This window comes from Lagopus muta, chromosome 15, assembly GCF_023343835.1.
Source record: "Lagopus muta isolate bLagMut1 chromosome 15, bLagMut1 primary, whole genome shotgun sequence".
Lineage (NCBI taxonomy): Eukaryota > Metazoa > Chordata > Aves > Galliformes > Phasianidae > Lagopus > Lagopus muta.
In genome coordinates this window covers 3,172,351-3,188,604 of record NC_064447.1, presented here as the reverse complement: position 1 = coordinate 3,188,604, position 16,254 = coordinate 3,172,351, and the positions used below count along the sequence as shown (strand labels likewise).

At 51.5% G+C, this 16,254-nt stretch overlaps 1 protein-coding gene across 2 annotated transcripts in view; it reads left to right on the top strand.

The window, feature by feature from the left end:
* The first annotated feature begins 2,220 nt into the window (after positions 1–2,220).
* Positions 2,221–16,254, top strand: part of AXIN1 (axin 1) — a 70,071-nt gene continuing 56,037 nt past the window's right edge. Inside the window, exons 1-2 of one of the 2 annotated variants that reach the window (XM_048961783.1) lie at positions 2,221–2,405; positions 4,284–5,246. In XM_048961783.1, the coding sequence (XP_048817740.1) occupies positions 4,369–5,246 (878 nt within the window). In that variant the 5' untranslated portion in view covers positions 2,221–2,405; positions 4,284–4,368. Of the gene's footprint in view, positions 2,406–4,280; positions 5,247–16,254 lie in introns of both variants that reach the window. The other variant, XM_048961782.1, reaches the window with a different exon arrangement.

The following is a 16,254-nucleotide window of genomic DNA, read 5'->3' as shown; positions in this document are numbered from 1 at the left end:
GCAGGATGCAGGTTGCCGTGAGATGCAGCACTCTGTATGTATTCTCTGCTCCTTGTCACTTTGCAGCTGCTCACATCCAACCGCATTTTATTTGCCTGGATTCAGCTTATAAAGTTTTCTGCAGCTGTCTTGACCTCGTCCGTGTCTCCTGCCCCCCTCATTTCCACAGCCCTTGCATTTTTCTCAGCAGGGCTTTTTAATCTATTTCTAGACCATTGATGAAAATGCTGAATAGCACTGGGCTTCACATCAAACCCTGTGGACACCCACTGAGCGTGCTCCCATTCTGCAAGGATTCCCCATTGATGCCTGTCGGTTTGCCAGCTCCCAGTCCCTTTAAGGTGTCCCTCTTGATGTTGTATTGTGCTAATTTTTAATCAGAATACTGTATGGATTAAGTCACATGCCTGAACAGAGTCCAGGTCTGTTATTTCTATGCCATAACCTTTATCAGCCAAACTTGTAATCTCCTCAAAGGATGACATCAGAGTTTGACAAGAGCTATTTTCCAGAAGCCAAGCTGATTGCATTAATTATATTCCCATCCTTTAATTCTTTACCAGCTGAATCCCACATCAGCTTTTCTATTATTATGCCCGAGATCAGTGTTGCACTGTTACATGTAAATCAGCTTCCAGCATCACTAGCATGAAAGAACCCGAGGACCCGCACCATCCTGCCGGCTCTGTGCTGGAGCCAGAAAGGGAGCGTCGCTGCCTGGGATGAACTTCTGTGCGTTCCAGAAGGCTAAAAAATGCTGTACTTTTCTGAGAGTGATCCCTGAAACACACAAAAACAAAGCACAAATGTCAGAAAATGTTGAGCACGCAGGTACATGCAATAGAAGAAGGCTAGTTCTGTCAAAAACCAGAAACCAATCCCTACTAGTGATTTTTTCTGAGTCACTTCTGATTTCTAGAGGACTGCCTTATGACTCGTTTGCTGCTTAGCTTCTGGGATCCTACCTAGGGCTCTGCATGCTTGGTCCAGGGCTCTCACTGTGCACACTTTCCATGGGAGAAGCTGGCTGTGTGTCTCTTTGTAGGACTACTCTTGCTTGGCCTCTTTGTGCATTAATCCCCTTCATCTCTTTGCAGTCACCCAGCTCTCGCAGGCAGCACCGCGCTCTCTGTTGCCGGGTCGTCCCTCCTGGCCAGAAGCTTCCTGCAGCCATCCGGATGCCTCTGGGCAGGACGCGCTGCCTCCGACCCTCTCTCAGGTCTCCATGTTGTTTCCCCATTTCAGCCCGTGCAGCGCCACCTCTTGGCGAGCTCCCTTATTTCTCTCTGCTGCAGAACCGCTCAGCTCAGAGAAGCAGGAGGCAGCCGCTCTTTGAAACCGGCTATTTGCCAAGGCCGGAGCCGCTGTTGGAGCAGCTATATCCGAGCTCCTCCATCCCTTGCCCCACATTTGTGGGGCAGCGCTCAGATAACTGCCACGGCCGAGCAGCGGGGCCTGCAGCACCACGGAGCCAGCACGGAGGTCACTGCCCTTTCTCAGCAGAGCTGCGTGCCACCCCTTGTGCCACACCGCTGGAATTCTCCACTGCGCGAGCATCTCCCGGGCTGCATCCTGCCCAGGATGTCCGCGGAGCTCTTAGGGCTTATGTGGCCCAGATAGAGCAGGGGGAAAAAAGAGGCAGCTCTCCGCTCTTCTCCGACCTCCGGAACCGCTCTGAACAAAGCAGCGCTCAGCGGGGCTCTCCTGAGGTCTCCGTTCCTGCCTCGCTCCCCGCGAAGCCCCCGGCACCGCGCCTGGCGGGGCACGAGCTGCGCAGCGCCAGAGGCCCGGCCGGGCTCCGTGAGCGCCGCGCTTCGTCCCCGCCGGTGCCGCGGGCCGCCCGATGCCGCGCCTTGAGCTGCGCGGGGCCGCAGCCCGCGTTGTGCGCGAAGCACTTGTGCGCCGCCAGGCCCGCCCTGCGGAGACGGAGGGCCGGCGGGGCCGGGGGTATGGCGCCGGGTCCCGAGGAGGTGGGGCGGGGCCCGGGGCGGCCCCGTGCGAGCGGAGGGGTTCCGGGCGGGCGAGCGGCCGGGCCCTGGCCGCCTCCCCCGACGGCTCTCGAGAGCGGGCGCCGGACGAGCCCCTCGCGGCGCCTCCCACGGGCCGGGCCCGGTACCGCTCCGCCCCCGAGGCCGCTCGGCGCGGGCTGGCGGCGCGGCGGGGCCCGCAGTACCGGGCGGGGGCGCGGGGGGCGCGGCTGAGCCGCTCTCCCCGGCGCTGCGAGGCAGCGGCGCAGGCGGAGCGGTGCGGGGCTCGCTGCTCTCCGTGTCGCCGCCAGAGCCAGCGGCCGCGGCCATGGGCATCCCGGGCCGCCCGCTTTGTGCCGCCCCGCCCGCCGCCCCGGGCCGCCGCTGCTGAGCCGCATGGGCCGGGCTCCGCGCCGCCGCCGCCGCTGCTCCGAGCGGGTGAGTGAGCGGGCGGGGAGGCGGCCCCGAGCCCAGGCCCCGCGCCGAGGCCGCGCCGGAGGCCGCCGCCGTGCGGGCGGAGCGGGGCCGCGCCGGGCGCCGCCGCGCCGGTAGTAGGCCGCCCCGGGAGCGGGGGGAGGGCGGGAGCGGGTCGGGCCGCGGCCGGGCGGGGGGGGAGCGGGGGCGGCTCCCCGAAGTTGCTCGGGGGCGGCGGGGCGGATGGAGCCCGCGCTCGTCGGGGCAGCGCCGCTTCCCGCGGAGCTCCGGGCCGACGGATCCGCGCGACCGCCGCGGGCCGCGTCCTGCGAGGAACTTCGAGCGGGGCGGGCCGGCAGCCGGGGCCGCGGGGCTGCGTGCAGCCCGGGCCGCTGAGGTGCCCCGTGCCGGCGCCGGGGGTCGGACCTCGCCGCCACAATGAGCGGCGAGCCTCGTGTGCCCGCTCCCACGGGGCGGCTCCGGCCCCTTGCTGCGGGCAGCGCCAGCTCGGGGTCCGGGTCGGGAAGGCGGGAGCCCGCGGCGGCGAGCATCGCGCTGGGGGATACGGGCGCGTTCGGTGGAACCGTGGCAAATCTCAGCGCGGTGCCCGCGTGTTCCGAGCGGCCCGGGCCGGCTGTGGGTGACAGCGGGCTCGCTCTTAGGGCTGAGCGGGTGCAGCACATAGGGCCGAGCGGCTCCCATCTCGCTACTGCTGGTCGGAGGCGTACAGGTGGGCTGTAAGGACGGCTTTTGCCTCAGCTGAGGAGAGGAAAAGGGGAAAAAAGGCAGAACGTCCAAAGGATGCGTTCATTTGGGTGCGGTGAGCAAAGCTGAAACGCGTGTCCCCGCTGTGTTCTCACGTGCAGTTGATTTAACCCGGGTGTCAGGCAGCTGCTGCTTCACGGTACTCGGGGCCTTGGGGCCGGCAGCATTCAGTAAAACACAACTTCTGCTGCTTTGAAATGATGGTTACTGCGTTAGCAGAGCAAGTGGCAGCCCTGAAATTGTCTGGTGCTTCCCCCTCCCTCCCCACACCTCCCATCCTCCATGTTGGCTCGCTACCTTCTTTTAAAACATTGTGTTTGATCACATCTCCTTCTAGAGACAATCTTCTCATCTTCCTTTATTGACCTGGGTAGGATTTCTTGGGCATTCGGCATGCTGTGTTGTTAGCTCCAATGAACCTTTTTTCTCAATGGCCTCTATGAGAAATGGTGCCAGAGCCAAAGCCCTGACCTGACATGCCCGTTTGAGGCAAGAATGTTGTTCACGTGCCCAAAGTATTGGGGTCAGTGATGCATTTGGAGTTGCCTGGAGCTAGATGAGCTGATGCAGTGTATTTCTGAAAGCAGAGGGGAATGTCACGCCGGTATGTCACTGAGTGTACAGAAGACACCTGTGCTTGGTTAAGATGTAACCTCAGTTTTGCTACCAACAGAATGTTCTCTTAGAATATTTTTCACAAACCTTAACGTGAATTCCTTGTTGATTGTGAGAGTTTCCTAGGCTGGTAGCCAGATGGAAACGTACTGCCGTGATATGACTTGGTGTGTGTGCTGGCCAGGTGGGCTCAGCAGAGAGCTTAATGTCAGACTGTAGAAGTGAAGGTGTGTCCTGTGGGCTGTTCAGCACTCAGCACCTGAGTGTACATCCCTTGGGTATGGGGAATACCACATCCCACAGTCCTGAGAGCTCCCGTAGTGTGGGCTTGGGGGCTGTGAGATTGGTGCCGGTGGTATTGGTTGTGCTGAATGCTGGATATGAAGTTTTGAGATCTCTTGTCATTTTCAGAAAAAGAGGATTTAATACAGTAATCGGGGAGGACAACATTAGTAGCTTGTAGTCTTAGAACGTTTATTTACAGTGATACTTAATGGATTTCTTTCTTATCTGTTTCAGCAGAACCAACGTGTTCTCCTTGGAGATACGGGTGTTGGTGATCTGAGATTTCGGCTCTTCCCCCGCTGTTCAAGGAAGCGCCAGAAAGATGAATATCCAGGGGAAGGGCTTCCCTCTGGACCTCGGAGGAAGCTTCACTGAGGATGCTCCAAGGCCACCGGTGCCTGGTGAGGAGGGTGAGCTCGTGTCCACAGATCCAAGGCCAGTCAGCCACGGTTTCTACTCCAGTAAAAGCGATGTGGTTAGAAATGAGACCTCCACCGCAACGCCAAGGCGCTCCGATCTGGATTTGGGCTATGAACCTGAGGGGAGTGCTTCGCCAACTCCACCCTACCTGAAGTGGGCCGAGTCGCTGCACTCCTTGCTCGATGATCAGGACGGTATCAATCTCTTCAGGACGTTCCTGAAACAGGAGGACTGTGCGGATCTGCTGGACTTCTGGTTTGCCTGCAGTGGCTTCAGGAAGCTGGAGCCATGTGTGTCCAATGAGGAAAAAAGACTCAAACTGGCAAAAGCCATTTACAAAAAGTACATTCTGGACAACAACGGCATTGTGTCCCGGCAGATCAAACCGGCCACAAAAAGCTTCATAAAAGACTGTGTCATGAAACTGCAGATTGACCCTGACATGTTTGACCAGGCCCAAACTGAGATTCAATGCATGATAGAAGACAATACCTACCCTTTGTTCCTTAAGTCGGATATTTATTTGGAATACACAAGGACAGGTGGGGAAAGTCCGAAAATTTATAGCGATCCGAGCTCAGGGTCTGGGACAGGAAAAGGGCTACCTGGTTATCTGCCTACTCTGAATGAGGACGAGGAGTGGAAATGTGACCAAGACACTGAGCCTGAGGCCAGCAGGGACTCCGCACCCTCAAGCAGGCTCACCCAGAAGCTGCTTTTGGAGACTGCAACCCAGCGTGCAACCTCCACCCGGCGGTACAGCGAGGGCAGGGAGTTCAGGTATGTGAGTGCGCCGGCTGGGCCCTTCCTTGGGGGCCTGCAGATGCCCCTGGGGGCTGCTGTGAGGTTGGAGTTGCTGGGAAGCAGTGGTGGTTTTGCAGCTGGGAGCGGTTGGGGCTGGTTGAGCATCAGCGTGGGACAGTGTCACATGGGCATCAGGTTGAAACGCAGCTTTATCTGAATGTACTGCGAGCTGTTTGTAGGGTGTCTTTGGCCGGTTCCCCTGAATCACATCTGCAGTACATTCTTTGCTGTGAGGAAATGCTGCTGGACGTGGTCGGGCTGTAGGTAGGAGGCAGCAGGCAGTGCCGAGCTGTGGGCAGCACCTGTATGCACAGAGCGAGCAGAGCTGCGGTGTCAGGCTGGCTTGTAGCCTGCAGTGACGGAAGGTCAGTGTTCAGTTACAGGAGTGCAGATGAGTGCAGCTCGTGGTAAAACCCCTTGTAAATATACAAGGAAATGGTGATGAGCCACAACTAGAGGCTGCAGGAAGCTTGTGGGAAATACCCTGATGTCTGTCGTGTGTGTGTGGGTCAAATGGGGTTCGTGATGCTCCCTGTAAATGGTATTGCTTTGCAGTCAGGTTTTCTGATAGTGGATTCCAGCAAGTAGGAATCCCCAAGCCCAGTTAAATTTGTTCCATGTTGCAGCTTTTTCCCTCATCACAATATCTGTTTTTTTTCTCTAGAGGAGTTGCCCAGTTGTTCAGCCCTGCTTTTCTTTGGGTCCCCCACCCATTCCCAGCCAACACGCGTTTGGAAACTTGCTGAGAGCTCAGTTAAAATTCCAGACAATTAACTTAGCAGGGAGTTCTCTGGGATCAATAAGCATGTGTGTGTGTGTGTGTGTGTGTGTGTATGTAACCCTTGCTGAATCAACAGAACGCAGCCAGACGCACATTCCTACTTGTTTAAAATAAAATCTCCTTGTTTTAAGACCAGCTTAGGCTGAGATCTGTCGCTTTGTGATGGTAACGAAACGAAGTAGCCAAACTGTCCTCTTCAAAGCAGCATTTCTGTGCTTCCTCTCCCCACACTGTCCCTTTATGCTGGCAGCTGGACGTGCATCCTGCCCTGCACAAGATCTCAGTGCCTTTCAGATGGTGAAATGTTTTTATTTCTGTTTTCAAACAGATTTTGAGGAGGGGGTGTTGCATGTGAAGCTCAGAAAAAAAAATGGGAATTGGTGTGAGCTCGTGGTGTTTTAATCAGGAGTCTGAAGAACAGAATCCCAGGATCCTGGGACTTTCTCATGGAGTTAATAAAAACCTTGGGTGTTTCTTGCTATGAGTTTGCACCGAGTGCTGGATACTGACTGGATAGGGTTAGAAAAGTCCACAATTCAAGTATCTTTTTATTTTAGCAGGTATGGCTTAAGACTGGCAGTAACTTGCTCAAGTTGAGTTTAGTTTCTGTTCTAGAGCAGGTAGTGAAAACCTGCACAAGTACTGCATTCTTCAGGTCCTGCTTCAGATAAAATGCACAGTTTATGCTGTACCTGAATGCATCCATGCCAACCTTTAAAACGGTTCAGAAGTACATGATGGAATAGAAATATTTTGGGGTGGCATTCCTCAACCTCATGCATTTTCTTACTAGATTGGAACAGCGCAAAATAAATCTTTACCTAGGGGATGGAGGTCAGGAGAAACTTGCTGCTGTTAATTTGTTGTGTCTGACAGCCTGTCATTGTGGCTGCAGACGCTCCATTGACCTGCTGGGTCGGGAGGCAGGGACGTGTTTACTGTTCTCACCAGAGCAGGAGTCATTTTGGAGCCTGGAGTAAGTAACTGAAAATGAGTGATTATTTATTTTAAGTGCTGGTCTGTCAAGTGCAGCAGTGTCCGGAGCATCTCCATGAAGATGGGCACTGCTCAGTAGTGTGATCTGTGCGTTTGGTTCTAACACTGCTGAGATCCGTCTCTGTGCAAGTCCTTGTGGCTGAAATAGCTTGCTTCCTGAACGCTGCATAGAAATAGCTGCCTCAAACAGACTGTTTTTCAAACAGTGGCATCTTGTCGTGCAAACATTCCTGCTTTCTCCTGTTAGGAAGAGCCTTGGAAGCTGGTGGAGCTGCGTGCAGCAGGTTGGGAGTGCTGTGTGCAGTGGTTGGGAGGCTGAGCCTGTCCTGATTTGGTTTGAAACGTTTCTACAGACTTATTTTTTTGTGGAAGAATCTGTCGTCTCTGTTCTTGAGGGAATGTTGCAATAAGCTGTTTTGCATTATATCTGAAGGCGTGTTTAATCTTCACAAGATTTAACGTCTATTCCTTGGCTTCTATGGAAACTCTAAATAAAGAGGAATCTGACCAAATGCAATAGGAGTGTGTCCCTGTTAGCAAGGGAGCGTCGAGAATTGGCTCCAGATCTTTTTGCAGCAGAAGGTTCTTCAATCTTAGCACCGTATTTCTGTGCCCACGAGCACAGAACTGCTCCAAGTGCAGAAGACAACGCGTCGTGTGCGTGTATGTGAGAATATCCCAAAGCAAAAAGCACTGCTGTTACCCACTGCGTTTTTGTACGCGTAGGAAAAGGCCAATAGTCATTATAGTTAGGCTGCTGCAAATTAATTGGACATTGGTTATGGATCAGTGAACTTCAAAGAGGGCAACCCCCGAAGATCTCAGGCATTAACTCGCAGCTTCCGAAACCGACACTATCGTGGTTGTGAGCGCAGCTAAATCTTTCATTAACCTTCTTCTGACACACCGGGACTGGGTTTTTCAGATACGAGGAGCAGAAATTAAACCCGTGCCTTAGAACTGCCCTGCAGCCTGGTTTTCAAGCACTCCCATAAAACAGACGTGTTTTAAAAATTGGGAAACATGGCGCGTGTTGCCAAACCGTCACATCACTGCTGTGTCTGCTGTCTGCATAGGTCCCTTCTGTCATCTCTTCAGCTTTGCATCACAAGGGTTTCCCCGTCCGCTCCCAGAAACCTGTGCTCCCAGGGCTCTGGGGAGCAGCACTCACAAATGTTGGCTTTGCTTTCCAGGTTGAAAATGGAGCAGACCGGGCAGTGTTATGGGGAAGCAGCTCTGCTTTCCTCTGGAAGTCGGGGTTGGTTCTGCCCATTGCTTTGTTTGTTTGACCTGTGTGCTAAAAATGAAACCTGGAGGAGGGGGAGGAGAGGACGGGTGGTGGCAGGTGAAGTCTCCCATTAACAGATGTTGATGGGCTGAGGAAAGGGAGCATCATAGGCACTGACACAGAAATTTGCATGTGGAAGCTTTGATTTGCACTTCCTTCATTATTATTTTTTTTAAGGGAAGCTGGCTGAAAGGTCTTAGTGTTTGCTTCCACAGTGCTGAGCTGACCAAGCTCACAGCTCTCCCAGGTGTTGGTGATTCAAGTTGAAAAGGCCACATGCCATCAAGAAGTCCCCGCAGCCATGCTGGGCACACATGGGAGCAGCTATCCCCAGGACACAGCCTGTTCTTTGTAACAGGGTGCTGAGCAAGAGGAGCAGCAGCTGAGGAAGGGTGTAGCGGGATGCAACAGCTCTAGTCAGAGACTCGTCCCAAACCTCAGTGAGTAATGCTGCATTGCAAGAGAGAGGAGCAGCGGAGCCTGGTTCAGGGCAGGTGTGGGATCTGTGCTGCCTGTGTTACATCAGCAGGCTGACAGTCACAGGTTTAGCCTGCATCAGGAAGGAGCTGAAATTTAGCTGGCAGACTTAATTTTGAGGCTTGCTGCTTCATTACCAATTAAATATTAAATTGCATGCTTCTAACTCAAAACAATGCAGTGAAGGAGTTGGAGTTAATTGTGCTGAATGAGCAGCAGACTGGAGATGTGCAGTTGCAGCGGTTGGTGCAGAGCAGTCTGTGTTCAGACTGTTCCAGGTTTGCATTGCTGTCTTACCAACACTGCCTTGAGCTGAAGAATCAGCACATGCGTCTGTGAACTGAGCCACTGGAGCTTCAGGGGAGAGCATTTGCTTGGAAGAGGCTGCTCATTAATGTTGTGCCTGTGTGTAACAACAGGAAGGAAAGCGTTGGTCTCAGTCTGGTAGCATGCAGCTTGGGTTGGCTGCCAGGGCACAGCAAGGGTGGGTGCATCTGACCCAGAGGTGCCTCATTCAAGCACTGTCAGCATCCATGGGGTGGAAGATGGGGCTCTAGATGGACAACTGGACGTGTTTAGTAGGGGAAGTAACCAAAAGTGCTGCCCACCCCTCTGCCTGACTCAAATGGCATCTCTGCTTGCTTGCTCAGTCCTCTTTTCCTTTTTTCCTCTTTAATCTCTTTTTGTGCTGTGTGTCATATTCATTCTGTTCAGGAAACACTACTAGCGTCCCAGTGGTATCTCCTTGATAAGTGATGCTGCAGTTGGCCTGGAAACGCATCCAGCAGTGTCTATTTCTTAACATATTTACATTTTCAGTGGCTTAGGATGAGACTATCAGAGAAACTGCCTCTTTTCCCTGTCTGCAAGAGCAGCATCGTCAGGCAGCAGCAATTCTCCTGTACCATGAGCAGAAGGGCTGGGGTGGAACAGCGGGCACGTGGCTACTGCCTCAGAGTGCTGGGGCTCCTTGGGTTGTGTGGGTCTGTGGGATGCCAGCAGCACTACTTGGGTCCCATTTCAAGTAATTTTAACTCAAACAGGCCCTAAACTTTTTCTCCAATGGCGACCCTGCATTTCTGGCAATAATTGTGTGTAACTTGAAGTGCTAGCTAATGGCTTGGCTTGAATTAAAACTTCTGGGCCTGTAGCACCACTTGTAATTGTTACAGTCCTCAACAATGTGCAGAGCAGTGGCTGTTTCCAAATTGGTGTAAGCTGAAGCGGAATAGTTTGGGTTCTGCATTGTTCTTGAGAGAAGTCATGGCTGTGATGGGGAGGCAGGGTCTGGTGCTGATAGCAGTGAGTGGTCGTGTTGTGACTCCAGGGCTGTAAGGTTTACAAGACGAGGATGGATTGTGTTTGTGCACAGGAGTTACACCAGCTTTTATGAAATACGTTGTTAAGCTGATGAAACTTCTGCATGGAAATGCTTACATTAACGGTGCAAAGTATTTATGCTGGCATTTGCCAAGCCTTAAAGTGGGTTTTAATTGAAGAAGAATGCTTTTTGTGCCCGTAGCTTTACTTCTGCACAAATCAAGATGAAGAAGTGTATTTGTTATTTGGTTATGGATCAGCGTTGGTATTGGTCCTCTGAGATGGTGTCTCCATGGCCTCTTTACCCTACAGCTCTGGAGCTCTGAAACCAGGAGGGATGTAAACAGCAGGCTTCCTGGCAAACAGGGCTTTGACTTGTACGTGTTTGGTCTGATTTAAGGAAAACGTAAAGGTTTTGCTCTATCTTAATTTTATAAGCAGTTTGATTACATTTGCTAAAGCTGTTTTGTTCCTATTTTCATGCGTACTGGCGATGACGGCACAAATCATGAAATCCTACATTTTGGGAATGAGGTTCCAGGTTGGGCTGGTTTGAGTTGTGCTCTGTTTGGGAGGAACTGGGTACAGAAGAGCAGAATGAGAAGTGAATGGGTCCAGGGAAGCTGAGGAGCGTGCCCAGGAGGTGAGCCTCGTGGTACACCTGGGGTTTGATCTGCGGTTCTGCTTCAGCTTGGCTTTATGTTTTAAGAGTTTCTTTGTTGTCGCTATAATGGACTAATCCCTTGAATAATTAGTTACTATTGGATGTTTAAAAATGGCTGCCTCTTGGATTTGTTCTCTTTAGTAGTCCTAGATTTATAGTCCTTTAATAATCCTGGATTTATTAACAATTGGGACAGAGTGTGAAATCCTGTTACACCGAGCTTTCTTGGTGGGCAAAGGGCTGAGGAAGATGCAGGAGTGCTGGGGGAGCACATGCTGGCCTCGTGTCGTGGTGGAGCTTCTCACCCTTCCCACTGAAGCTCTGGGGCTGCAGAAAGTGCCCCCAGAAATAAGTGCTGTGGAGAAACCTGGTTTCAGGCATGACGGCGTGTGCAGAGCAGAAAATTGCAGTCTAACGTCTCAGAACAGAGGTACTCGTATCCTAAATCAGTTCCTGGAAATATCATTGGATTATTAGGCTCATCCTCAAATCCATTAAGCAAATTACAGTTAATCAGTCAAATAAAAGAAGAAAGATCTTTAGCAAGGCCCTGCCTTTTGAGCCGCGTGGAGAAGCTGTAGTAATATTTTAATTTTCCGTCTGTCAGTGAATGCATTCAATCACTTCACTTCCTTGTGGAGGACTGGAAATTAGAAACTGAGGTTAATTATCTGCATTAAATGAAATATGTGAAGACCACAAAAGCAAAAACCTTCACAATTCGGTATGGTCTGTTAAGCTAGGCAGACTGCTTCAGAAAGAGAGGGGTGATTTTTCCTTGTTTTGTTCCGATTGAAGGGTTTTAGTCACAGTAATTGAAATGATTAAAAAGTCAAATTGCTGGCGAGTGTAATTCTGAGCATCTCTGAGAAGATGCAGTGCTGGGTGAGAGCTGCAGCTGCGGGTGAAGGGTTTGCATGGCCTCACTGGGCCTTGGGGGGCCTTGCAGGGTCACAGTGGGCCTTGTTGGGCCGTGCTGGGCTCCTGGACTGGTTTGACTGTCAGAAGGCACGTGGGGTTCTGTTGTTGTAGCTTGCGCGTGGCTCCGTCTTGCAGTGCCCTAGGAGACATTTCTGTCCCATCTGTAGACCCACAGGCTGCAGGAAGCTTTGCAGCACCCAGAGGTTTCCTTTGGCCATGGATTTCAAGTGTTTTTCCCGGAGTCACGCTCAGAAATGGAATCATAGCAGGTCATGTTTGTGCATGAAAGCAAAGCCGTCATTACTCACAGGCCATGTGCGAGGTCCTCTCTGTTGTAAGGCAGTGATGAATTCAAGTAGAACTGCTGTAGTTTTAAGTCAGATTATCCAAATTCTATAAATCCTACGTGGAAATTGGATTTTACCTTTGAAGACTCCAGAGTGCAATTTTCTGGTAAGATCTGGAGTTCTTTGGTCTTGTGGCCCCTAAGATACAGCTGCCTTCACAGTAGCAGCTTTTAGAATGTGTTTTGCTTGTTTTGATCAAAAACATTCAGAGGTGGGGAAAAATAACTCTGTAAGATGTTCCACTGAAGTGGTCAGCGTCAGGATCTCATTAGTCCCTGCACTAAACTCCAAAGCTGATGACCAGAACCTAGTGGGTTTATTTTTCCTTCTGTCCCTGTATCTTCTATCTTCCCTGTGCCATCGTCTGTCCGCTCCCTGTTTGCACTTTCCTTTTTGGCTTCTCTTTTTCTCTGTACGCTTAGTTCTGTGTCATTTTGCCTTCACGGTGTATTACATCACTGCCCGTGCTGGAAGAAGGAGAGCAGTACTGTGGGAAGGTGGAATTGCCTTTTTTTTTTTCCCCCAGCAATCCACACTTAGAGCGATTTAGCTCTACTGGAAAGCCACGCCTTCAGCATTCAACAGATTTACCCTTTTGAATCATAAATTTTGGTCTTTTTCTTGGCTGGCAATCAACTTCACAGACTGGGAGAGACTTATCTGGAAGAGTGGCTTCCTTGTTCTGCAGTTACTGCCAGCCCCGTGCGTGTGCTGCCTTTGAGAGCTCCATCAGCACGTGTATTCCTGTGGGATTGGTTTTCTGGTGGCTGAGGACCTCGCTGAGATTTCGTAAGGGAAATGCAACCCAGCCAAGTGCAACAGAGCTCCTGGGAATTGCCCGTTAGGGTGCAGGAGGAGATGTGCTGTGGCTGTGTCCTGCTGCAGCTCCTGAGTTTGGGTAGCGTTGCTCTGGATGCGCCTCATATGGAGATAAAAGCTGTACAACAGTTTGGCACCAGACATGCGAATGGATGCTGGGACGAAGTGATTGTTGCCCTCGAGGATCCCAAAAGAGGAATCAACAAATAGAAATTATTCTATTAGCAGGGGTAGAGTTCACAGGTTAACCATCATGTCAAAGCAATGAAATGCAGCCTTGATCTCCTTCACAAGGGCTTTATTGTGAATAAAGAAGAGTGCCCAAGCAAAGACATCAAGTTCTTGCGCTGTAACATTGCAGTGTCTTGAAGAAAAAGCAGCTCTTTGCAGGCATCAGCTTCATTCCTGCTTCGAAAGATTGTAAAACGTGACCTCAGAGCCTTCTTGCTCTCCTTATGGCCAGACCCGGTTTGTATTTCCACAGAGAATGTTTTGGGTTTTTTTTTCCAAGTTTAATTTTAATTTTTATTTTTTAATAAAAAGTTCAGATCTTTTGCTAAGAAGGCTTGTCTTTGTACTTCTAACTCAGTCCATGTGACTGTCATAACATTTATTTCCTTAGGAAATGAAAAATGTTCCTTCATGAGGAAAGCCACAAAATGAAGCTGGCAGGCTCAGATCCGTGCAGTGTGCATCTGCTGGTCTGCAGGCGTGGGGCTGCAGCCATCACTCCTCACTGCTTGGCTCCTTGGTCTGCCATCGAAAGAAACAGCAAACGACAACTCTTCTGTGCAAGTGTTTGCATTGAAAGTGTCTTTGAAGGTCTGCTCACTCAGGGAAACTGTTTTCCTCTCTTGGGAAGAGCTGCTTTGAGAAGGCTCACTCTTCAAGACGGGCCAGCGCTGGAATGAATGCACAGGCTTGGAACAAATGGAAATGGGCGGCAAAGGATGCACGGATGTGTCACCGTAGTGGGGGATTTGTCACACCATAAAATAGCGCTGTGGTTTTTCCCTCGAGGTGTGTGCAGGGAAGTCTGTGGCCTGGGGTGCTATGAGCGCTGCTGCTGGAGAAGGCAGAGCATCCTGCTTCCTCTGTCCTTGTCCCTGCCTGCTGGCTTTGGTTCTTCTCAGGGTGGGCTGGAGGGGCCTGCTCCATCTGATCCGCAAACTCACCTCCTTCTGGAGAGAGGGAGCTTTCCAAATGGGCCTGAGAAAAACTTTCCTTTTGTAATCCTTGAGATAACAGGTCACGCAGCTTCACCCAGTGATTCTTGCACAATAACTTGTGGTCAGGCTGAAGTGTCTATTTTAGAAAGGCATCCAAGTGATGGGAGGTCATGCAGCATTTTTGTTACCCATGCCTGTGGTTACTTACTCTCACTGTTAGCAGTTTGTTCCTTCACGCTCCCTTCAGGTTTTTGCAGCTAGAATTTTTCACAGCTTCCATTTCCAGCTGCTGGCTTTTGGTATGGCTTTGCTCGCAATACCTTTGCATATTTGGAGAAGCCTGCTGAATGGGTGTGAATGCTCTCCAGAAGTGGCAGAAGCTTTGTTATGGAAGGCCCTTGGGTTTTATGAGACTTTTCAACCCTGCAGTCGACTATTAAACAAGCTGCAGCTTGTCACGGTTGACAAACCTTACGGCTGGTCTCAGACCTAACCTACCAGTTTACAAGGCTGTATTCTTTTGTGCGCAGGTTTCTGGGTGGGGACCATTGGCTTCTGAGAGAAATTAACTTGTGGCCTTTCTTTCCCCCCTCCCACCTCAAGTACATTTGGTTTTCTGTTAGCTGTTCTGTCACTTCCAAACACCAAGAGGAAACGTCGGCCTGTGGTTTGGGAGGACAGTAGATGGAAATGTGTAATTGCAAAAAAAAAAATTAAAAAATCAGCTGCGTGGTTAGCAATGGAAGATAAACTGTAGAGAGTTTTTTAGAATGATTCATCCATAATTATTCAAAAACAAGTTGAATTTATTCTTAAGCTGCGGAGAAGAGTTCTTGCAAACCTGGCATTTGCCGCCTGCGATGTTTATATGCTTGAGTAAGTGCCTGTGTCAGCAGTTTGTTGGTGTCGAGTGCTCCAGATCTAAATCCCTTCAGAGGTAAACGCAGCACACCTTTGTCTCTGCCGGGCCTGCTGCCTTTATGTGCAAGCTGGTGAGGTCCAACCAGTCCTAGCGGTGGCTGCTGCGGGCAGGCAGGGGGCTGAGCTCTGGAGCTGCTTCATGCGCGTTTGCTCTCTGTAGGTTTCTTTGTACGGTCTGTCTGGGATGCAGACACTGCATGCACCTTTCACACGGATTTTAGGAGTGTTGGAGCGTATTCCTCGTGGCACGGCATTGCGGCTGCTGGTGCTACCTGCAGAAGTTGGTATTTTGTTTTCAGCCCCCTATTTTCCAGGGAAGCTGCCTGCACCGAGAGGCCTTTTTCAAACGCTTCTCTTGGTCTGTGATTGCCAAGCAGTTGGAAACACGCTGTGCTGAACTGGCTGAAATCCGTTTGTGGCGGTTGTTGTTTTTGTGCTCGCGGCTCGCCGCCCCGATAAGCGTCCACAGGGCAGGGCTGCAGGGGCCAGGAGGGCAGCGCTCGGCGCTTAACCCTTGCCGCAGTGGGCGTCACTGCAGAGCAGCATGAGTTTCATCACACCTGGGGCACGTTTTCCTCCTGCCGGAGGCCCGCTGCGGCTGCACTGCCTTTCTCTGCAGAGAAGGGTGATGGGCCTGCTGCAGCCTCAGCCCGGCTGCGTGCATCTGCAGTTTTAGGCAAGAGCTCAGGCAGGCTTTTCTGATCCTGCAGCAGCCCTTGGCAGAACAGCCAGCTGGCCCATCTTGATCTATTTTCCTTTCTTGATGCAGTGCTTGAGCTTCCCTCATGGGGAGCCGATTATCCCTTGCAAATATCACTGCCTTGTGTTTGGTATTTTGGGCTGGGTGATGTGGCTGGTTGGAGCTGTAATGAGAGAGCTGATACTCCTCCAGTCTTACAGGGATGATGCTGGCCTTGTGATCTTGCAGTGCCTTCCCACAAGTCTTCCCCATGCTCAGAAGGGTGGATGCATCCCACAGCTCCATCCTCCTCCTCCAAAGTAAGATGGGTCTGAGAGTCAGCAGTTGCTTGGACTCAGAGACATCATCTGGGTTTTGGTCCCTGATGGCGATGCCCTGAGTCAGCTCTGTGAGGATTGCTGTCTTTCTCACCTCATGTAGGTTCTTCTGTTGGGAGCTGTCAACCGCTTTGCCAGCAGTCAGGCTACAAGCAACCCTTTTTCCTTGTTAATTACTGTCTGTGGCTTGGCACCAGTGATGCCAGAAACCCTCCCAAGTAGCCCATCTTGGGCTTGTGGACTTGGGTGTAGTGTGTTGCCTCA